Here is a 9,801-nt window from a genome sequence, read left to right as displayed (position 1 = left end):
TTTCGACCTGACCCATCTGGCAACACTACGGTAATGCTAAAATTTTTAAATAATTAAGTGAAATATTATTTTTAGACCCGAGCGTACTTGGGCACAAGGGTATTGTAATTTTGTCTGCATAACGGTTATTTGTAACAGATTCCTTTCAAATCGAGAAAGATATAGTCATAAAGAGGGAACGAATTTTTAGGACCTTAAAAACTATAAAAAAGGCAAAATAAAATGGCGAAATAAGCAGGACCTTTTCCTAGAAATAGCAAAAAAGGCAAAAGAAGGCACAAAAAAAGACCAAAGCTGAAAAATAACACTGGGTTACAGGAAAAATATTCAACGGACGCCACTGTCCAATCCCTATATAGCATTGCTTGCTAATTCCGAAAATCGAGTTAATTTTTTATTCTATAGTTTCAGGTGTACATGGCGTATGAGTAACATTATTTCCTGCTCATTTTTCATATAAAAAAATCTTTGCACATTTTCATATGACCACTTATTAGGTACTTCTTTATTTATCCATCGATTTTGGCAATTGTCTTAAAGAAGGCAAACAAAGGCAACAACAAATGTGTATATATGGAATCAGGGAAAACTAAATCGTGGACATTCTTGTTCGAATATACTCTTTCTATTTAGCAGAAAAAAAGGCAATTTCCATAAAACCGTTCCCTGATCATAAATATACCAAGATGCTCAGAATGGAAAGATAAATCGATTAAGCAATGTCTGTCAGTCCGTCCGTGCATACGATAACTGGAATAAAGCACGAGATATCTCAACCGAATTCGGCACATCGGTTGTCTTTTTCTGCATCTTCAAGAAAACGCCACGAGCTTGCGTCACATTTGAATTGTCAGATTATTGAATGAGAGCCCACTTAACATTCCTTGGGAATTTCTGACGCGCCCGAGTAAATCCACGTAACTGTTTTTTCACATTTTTGAAAGCCTGTAGATCATCCACCCACCGCTGAAAGGAAAAACATCACATGTCCTCTTTTTCTTTCTATCATCTAATCTTCAAAATCCAATAGGTCAAAACGATGATCGAGTAAGTCCCGATATAGCATCGTGGGCTCCCCCACTATTAGTGATAGCATTGCTATTTAATTCTGGCAACCAGATTTTGTAGAGGCAAAGGATGTGATGAATTCCTACGAATTCGCAACCTCAACCAATCTCTTCTGAAATTTCAGCATGAAGGGCATCATGCTTAGGGCTCTGAAGCTTTTAGGGATAAAGATAAAGACGACGTCGACTAGTCTCCATGATTAATCTTAATTTCTTGTATTTTTTCTAACCAAAATGTTTGGAACAGATGTTGATTTACAAAACCCGATTCGGTTCATATTTCAAATGTGTTACCTACATGAAAGGAAATAACTCCTCAAGCCGATAGGTGGCGCGGCGGCCGATATATTTCGAAAACCTGCAGCTGTGGTTTGATTTAGTTTATATTTATTTAATATATTCAGATAAATTACTTACATAAAAAGGAATAACTCAACCACAAAAAATTTGCCGGTAGGTGGCGCAGGAGACGAAATATTTGGTGAGCCCATATTAATGGTGCGATTTGGTTCATATTTAGAATGCATTTCCTAAAAATTTTTTTTAATATTAACTTATTTAATTTATAACTTAAAACTTTAGGAAAAAACATTTTTTTTCAAGGTAAATAAATAGAGTTTAAAATGGTAACAAAATGGTATTTTCATATTATGTAGGTAGTGCGTAGTTTTTATCAATAATATTTTTTCACTCTACTGTAAAATTTAACTAAAGGAAGTTAGCAGCTTTTACCACGGTGGCAACGATATATATGTACATATAGCACCCTAAATCAAAAACTGTCTCAAGTCAAAATTTTTCAAAATTTATTATATTCAATAAACAGTTCCAGGTAGAGATGGGCACGGGCCGGAATATTTGCTGTCAGCACAAACTCGTGCGTGCTTGGGCGTTCAGTAAAATTTCATAAAAGCACGAATAAGCACGAAAATGCCCGTTGCTAGTACTACAAATTTAGATAAGCTTTTGTTTTTATACAAAAAAATAGTACATACTAAAACTCTTTTGATAAGAGAAAAGCAAAAAAATAAATATTTGGAAACCGATATGAAAAATAAGATACTTAGTAGTTTTGGGTACATATCTGTACATAAAATCAACCATCAACAGCATCAACAGTTTTTGGCCTCTCCTGGACATTTCGGATCTTTTGAGTTGTGACTGTTTTTGATTTAGGGTGCGATATGTACACACACATATACATATGTATGTATGTATGTACATACGCATTTATTGCCTTGGCGGTAGGTAGCCAGTGGTTATTGGTCGTTACGTATACGTAACGGTGTACTCTCTTTACTAAACCAAAATATGCAACTTGGATGACGGTATAAGGCTACAAAAAAAGGATGTAGTATGTACATATGTATTACAAAATTTACGTGAGCATACACAATCCCCAAGTCTCCGAGCTTACACATGTTGGGTATTTGTTTTATTTACTCATTTGAAGCCCACGGCAAAGTGTGACATTAGAACTTAAGGTTCTTCTTAACACAAATTTCATATCCTTTAACCCGAAAGCTTGCATAAGCAGTGCGGTTCAGCGGTTTGCTGTGGATAATACCATCAACGATACACGCATACGCATATACATATTTATATAATTTTTTGCAAATTTTCCCACACATGTGGCCAACCACCACACACACACACACACACGCAATCCCCACAATGTACACGCAGTGGCACTCTCTACAGGAGTTATATAAAATGCATGAGTCAGTTAAAACATACCCTGTGTAAAAAATAATATATTAAAAGATGAGAGTGACACAACAGAGTTGGAAGACATGCTTCCACATTATCCTTTCACATCCGTGCAACGTGCGCTGGCCAATTCCTTGAAGATTCCGCGAACATACATATATAAACGGCACCGCCTCGCAATTTAATTCTATTTGATGGTCTGGCGCTGGCCTGTTAACATTCTTCCTAGATTCCGATATGCAATTTTTCGATTTTATAAATAATAAGCTATTACTTGCACTAAGGTGTTTACTTTTCGCGTACAGGTTAATTTTCAAGAAATCCAAACTATTTTACTGTATAATTTTAGGGTTTCAGTTATTTCTCTAAGCTAAAGTATTGTTGTTATTTATTAGCACCACAACCCCATCGAGGCGTTTCGTTTTTGATACGTTCGTCTGCTGTTGCCGTCTGCCGTTGCCGAGTAGATTTCACCCGTTGCATTTGACAATTAAAACTCGACTGAAATGGGCATCTCTCAGCATGGTAAACATAAGTCGAGTTTTTCCAAACATGCTACCTCCATGCTCCTCGTTATGGTCAACGGTTTCTTTTGACGTCGGCACTTGCCAACTTTGCCATTGACTTCACCCACATTTTGAAGATTCGCTCGCATCATATGGTTGCACATATTTATGTTTATTTATTGAGGCGCATGCTCATGGTGAAATTTTTGGTGGTGAGTTTTTATTTTGTTTATATTTTGCCAAGATTATTCGACATTTCATTTCTTGTGACATTTCCAGCATAGATAACAAGCGCAAGCGATATTCGGTCTGTTCGTAAACACAATAACTTGCATTAATTATTACAAATGTCAACAAAAGATGTTTGCTAATATAACAATATTTGCCAGTAGCTATAAATTGAGAGAGTAGATTAGTGCTTGAAAATTTGAGATAACTAGAACTATGTATCTTGGGGCATTGCATACTAGTTTCCATCGACACTCAGCCTCCTTTCTTTCGTGACAACACTGAACTAACTCTAACTAACTCAAAGTGCCTGTGCAAATCAGTAACAAAGTTCTGTTTGAATAAACTTTTCACTAAGATAAGAAAATTTTAAATTGCAGCTGTGCCGGCTCAGTAATTTTTATTCGCCCCAAGGCTGTAAAATATTACTTTCCCGAGCGATTTTTTTGGACTTTTGCGCGTAAAAATTTAGGAAATCGCCTTGGATGATATTTTTATCTTTCAAATCCTTTTGTGTGCTGCCATGCAAATTTTCGTAATATTTCGCCCATCGAAATATGTTAAAAGTGGGTTGTACTTTTTTTTAGCTTTAGTTTTGATGTTGCAACACTTTGTATTGCTATACTTGACGCATTCAAATGCCTTTGTTGAGCGCGTTTTCCCGTAATGTATTCAACCAAAACTTTAATCCGGATTAGTATGACGCACAGTGGTCGGAGAAGCTATGTTGTATGCGAAAAATTAGAAGGGCTGCAATAAAATATGCAATAAAATTTATAGTTTGACAGTTGACAGCTGTCAGATCAACTCCCAATTTCTCTAAAATAAAGAAAATCTTTTCGAAAATACCACTGGTTACGTTTTTTGACGTGCTGATCACGAACTTTATGTCAAATTAAAACCTTGACAGTTCTTTAATATTCACACGGTTTCATGAGGCTATTACTATATATTTTAAATCTGGCACACCGTAATAAGAGATTGTTGTTATTACAAGCTGTAATTTTATTCTCAATAGGAATGTTTAAATAAAAATCGTTTGTATATTGAATTCCCCTAAAATTTAAAGCAATTTCCCGATTACCCCGAAAAGTTCAAATTCCACCAAAATCGAGGAATTCTCTGCCGGTTGGCATCACTGTTTCCAATATTAAATAATCAGGACCTATCGTAGCTTCGATTTTCGTAAAATCTACGGAAGTGCTATGACAGAATCCGAATGGCTACGAACGTAAGTTCGAAATTCGTAGAGAGCCTTCACTGTAATGAAGATTCGTTCAGATACTCTACGACGAGTTTACGCTGTCGAAACAAAATTTAAAATCACTGAATCTTAAAAATAATGGAAAACGCTGCATTACTTTTAATAATAAATATTTATTAGGTATACCCCAAATTTGCCGTAGTTTGATATAATTCCATAAATTTGTGTAAACGTAGACGTAAAATACCAATGCCATACATAAATACATATGTGTGTACATACATACATTATTCTGCTAGACGCTATTTAATTAATGACTATTTCTTATGAAGAGAGGAAATAGGAAAGTTTAACAAGAATTTATTAGGAAAGAAACCTAATTACTTTAATTTCATAAAAATCAGTTTAAAAAAATATTTAAATTAAATAAAAAAATATATATTTTTTTCTCTTTAAAAGAATAAAATCTGTGTTCGTATGGAAAAGTAGCTTATGTCGAAAGGCTGACTTTAATATAAATCGGCATTTGCAGTATACGATTCCGAATGATTCGATGGCGCTGAGCCGTTGAACAACATTTAGAAAATAAACGTGCAAGAAATAGTTCCGATACTAGCAAGTCAATATTCTTATTAAGTCTCATCAAAAAATTCCTTGTCGTTTAAAGAATAAAAGGAATGCCGCATTATACTAAAGCCAACCCTTCGACATAAGCTACTTTTCCATATGAACACAGAAATATAAAATAAAAAATATATTCAGCCTTATCATGAGTTTCATTTTCCCGAACCAGTTCACTTTTGGTTTCCATGTATTTACTATGGGCGGATGAAAAATTTTACGGGTGAATTTTTTTCGGGCGAAACTTTAATCTGTCTTTAAAAAAAGAAATAAATTTAATAAGAAAAACTCCGCTGCCCGACGACTCGGACTCGAACTCGGACCTCTCTACTGGCAATCTAGTGCTTTGCCCACTCGGCCATTGCGACTGCTGGCGCAGCGTTAGCAAAATGGCATACATAAATGTCCATTGTTTCCTTAGCACTAGCTGATATCGAATCAGCATTCGAAGCTGGCAACGATATTTTCGAGTTCACTCAGCTTCAGTGATAGCATTTTTTTTCGTATTCGAATTCGTAGATTTTCTACGATGGATTCCGTGATAGCTCACTTCACTAGCAAGAATTTGCAGCTCTCCCGTGTTGTTACGCTCTCGATTCAGTGCTCTCTTGCAAATTTTTTGGGTTATCATACACTTTTCCAGTAAAAATTTCCAGGTTCCAGTACAAATTAGTACTGACTATTGGTTACTATACAAACCTATTTTTAGCATTCCTCAATTTGGCAGTAAAAGAAACAGCTGATGGCCTGCAGCTGATTTCAATTAACACTAATAAAAGAATGGTTTGTAAAACATTTATAGTTGGAATTGGCAAAATGAACATTGCTTCGATGTGACAATAAATTTATCAGCTGCAATGTTAAATTGGAACTGATTTTGTCAAGGCATATTAAAGTGGTGTCATACTTTAAGGCGCCTAGTTTCGAAAAAAACTTCGTTGGAAGAACCGCTGAACCTTCCTGTGTCTGTGAAAATCATTTCAATGCGTTATCTATCATCTGCTGATGCGCAGACGCAAACTGAGTAGGTCTGCTAGAAATAAATAGTTAGTTACAGCGCCAAATAAGAAGAAGACACTACATATAGCGAATCTTAGCTCCCAGTTAAACGAGGCTGTATTTACAAGCATCCATTTCAAAATGTTCACAAAAGGGTAGTTTAAAAACCCTTCAAGAAATTGTTAGCTAAGTCTTCATATAAATTTAGAAGAATGGATGTTTTTTTTCTTTAGAATCAAATATTTAAATAAGAAACTAATAGTAGTAGGCAATATTGAAGTAATTCTTAAAATAAGTATACGTACCATATGTATGTATTTATGCTGATGTGTTTCAATTGATGCTAATTTGTAGCAAACATAGCACTCGCACCTCAAAGGGTTAATTTGTTTGTTTACAGCTGTTTGACATTATAACTAGCTACAATAGAGTTCGAGCTAGTTGCCATTTCTACCTTATTAAATATGCCTTGAATTATACTAAATTGTACGACTGGACAACAATGACGTTGCCTACTGTCGTCCAGAAATAAGTAAATCACGAAAATCATCGAAAACTATCCAGTGCTGCCAAGTTGTTCCGTTTTAATACACCAGTTGAATTTTGGGCGATTAGTTGAAAGGCCGTTCACACCAAGTGATTGTTGTTTTCAACTAAAAGTTGCCTGTAAAATCGCCACACCTAAGCACCGCATCAGGCTCGACTCTTGAAAGACGACTAGACTATCAATCGACACGACACTCGCAATGAGGCTATATTTTTAAATGGGAAAATAACACTCAATTACATATACTAATTACCACCTCTGAACGAAAAAATAAAAATCATTAATTTCTGATTTCAATTATTTTACTTATGATTACGGTCCCTGATTTCTTGTCCCTTAATTTTGTACAAAGTTTGATTCATAAGGTTTTTTTTACCGAATTAGCTGCAGTGACTCAAAGAAGTGTTCACATGTGTTTACTTTTTTTAATAGTCACGAAGTTTTTTAAGCTAAATTTTTCTTGTTATATTTAACAAAGATATTGTTCATGCTTTAAACAAATCTATGAAATATATATATATATATTGTTGCCTTTAATCGTTTTACCTGGGGTTTTTTTTTAAATCTGAAAAATCTAATAAATATATTAATTGAGATGATTTACTTTCAGGCTTGGACATTTTCAGTTACTTTGCTACCTTTTAATCTACTATTTGTGTGTACTAAGGATTTAAAAAAGCTAATAAAATCTAAAAAATAAGCTTTATGTACAGTAAGTTCACATTCACTAAGAACCATTCGCTCTGACACCCAATTAGCTTCAGTATTTTCTCCGCAGCCAGGACCGGTGCCGGAATCCATACTGAGATAGTTGGATGTACTGGGAGCCTTGGGCGTGGTATGATCTCGAGCCGAACGCCCGGCCAGAGTGCGCTCAGGCTGCCAAGCGCGCTCGTTAAGAAGTCTAACGACTTCCTGTTGCCGCAGCCAATAACTTTTACGCCTTTCTGCCATCCAGCTCCTTCGAAAATCAGGACCTCCGCGTCGGCTTCAAGCATCAGGTCCATGAGCTTCGCCTCTACAAGTAGCCAGTGTTCCGGCGTTATGCATATCTTCTAGAATTCGCAACCCGGGTTATCTACTTCTTGTAATATTGAAATGTAAATACAGCTTCTGAATTTGATTTGATGAAATAGTGTAAAATAGCTGGGCTTTTTTTTTGCAAAAGAAAACATTAGTTTAGATATATAACATGCCTTCTGATGTCGCCAGCACATCATCTCCATAGCGAGGCCCAAATGCCTCCTTTCAGGGAGCACGTTATGCTATGCAAGCAGTTCCTAGTACGGTGCCACCGACGTAGGCACCCGGACAATCACATTTTTTCGGCAGAGCCTTCGCAAAGGCACGCCAATAGGCATCTCTACGAACTTAAGGACGAGGCCTAGACACGTTTGTCTAAAATTACACCGACTCCCGACCTGTGGATGCCGGGAGACCCGCACCACTTTAGCTCAACCTCGACACATGCCCGCGAAACTCAACTCAACTAACGTCCCAGTCCAACAGCGTCGAAGTGGTACGTTTTCTCGGCCTTCCGTTGGTTGAGCTTGACGACAACGATTGAGGGACAAGCCGATTAAGATAGCATTAAGTAAACTGCTACAACAACAAAAGTTTAACAACTCAGCACGTAAGTACAAAATAAATAAATTCCTAAATCGTCATAAGGCAACCTGACATTCTGCTGCTGCTGATTTGCCGTGCTTTCTCGTATTTATTCGTTAGTGATCTTTTCGCAAGACGTTGGGACACGAGCTCTAAGCGTTTTTTGATTTAACTTATTACATATGTATTTACTTTGATTAATAAATAGATAGTTTAAATCTACAACCTCTGTTTAAATCCGTACATCAGCCGTTATAACTGATACCTACAATACAAGGCGAATAAGCGCCTTACTCATAACCTCTTTAGAGTACTAATACATACTTTTTAACCTATGAAAGAGCTTTTATTAACAAATAATATTTTCTTAAAGCAAGCGCCTATACCCTTACCTTTTATTTTCCCAAATCCAACGGTGAGGTGTTAATCCATTTTGAGTTAAACTACATTAGTGTATGATTTTCTTTAACCTGCTGATTAAAAATACTAAAATTCAGGTAAAAGACATGTGTCCATATGTTTTAAAATTTTTTAATCCTTGACGTAAATTTTCTTAATAAATAGATAAAGGGCAATTGCATTCATGCATGCGCCAAAACCCACTACTATCATAACCAAACATTCAAAACATATGCTTAATAATATACTACTACATAGTACGTATGTATGTATGTATGTATGAGTAAACAGCGTTTATGTGGAAATGTATAATTCGTAATCAATATCATCGTATGCAATTGCGCAAGCTATCGCCGTTTATTGACTCGCTCAATATATTTAGTTTTATTTAAAGCGCGATTTCCGGCATTTGGATCCATCATACGTTTCCAATCTGTTTGGCCCACAACAAAGCCTATTGCCCGCATTTTTTCTTGTGCACGCTTCTCTTCGATATCCGCCCAGCGTACCTGCACAAAAAAAAAATGATAAAATTCATTAAATGTAAGGATATGTAAGGTATGTTCAGAAATTATTACGCGTTTCTTCCCATTGGTACTGGATTTGGGCGGCTGCCAATCGTCCACTTGCAAGAAATCCTCCATTGTGGCCGCTTTACGTTTATGCATCAGCTTATTCGTACCATCCAAACGAGCTGCATTAGGATTTGGAGAAAGTTTTTTGTTAAGACCATAAATCTTGTTAATTTCATATTATTTAGAATTCCTTTATGTATATATGTATGTACATATGTATGTAAATAGCTAACCATAAATATAGCAAATGATTTTTATCTATGTATTTACTGAGCAAGCATACAGAACAAAATGAAGTTATAAGCATAATCACAGTCTGGTACATATCATCCTGCCT

The 9,801-nt window shown here is 35.8% G+C and overlaps 1 protein-coding gene across 1 annotated transcript; it reads right to left on the bottom strand.

Moving 5' to 3' along the window:
• Positions 1–9,005: 9,005 nt before the first annotated feature.
• LOC108380102 (YLP motif-containing protein 1-like) lies at positions 9,006–9,641 on the bottom strand (the record flags this gene model as incomplete). The annotated part of the gene is made up of 2 exons (XM_017636470.1): positions 9,006–9,398; positions 9,468–9,641. Coding segments are annotated over 2 exons (336 nt in total), but the record flags the coding sequence as incomplete, so codon positions are not given.
• Between the last annotated feature and the right edge of the window lie 160 nt (positions 9,642–9,801).

Source organism: Rhagoletis zephyria, unplaced genomic scaffold (genome assembly GCF_001687245.7).
Source record: "Rhagoletis zephyria isolate East Lansing unplaced genomic scaffold, Rhagoletis_zephyria_1.1 Rzeph_scaffold_18252, whole genome shotgun sequence".
Lineage (NCBI taxonomy): Eukaryota > Metazoa > Arthropoda > Insecta > Diptera > Tephritidae > Rhagoletis > Rhagoletis zephyria.
This window is presented reverse-complemented; position numbering and strand designations above follow the sequence as displayed.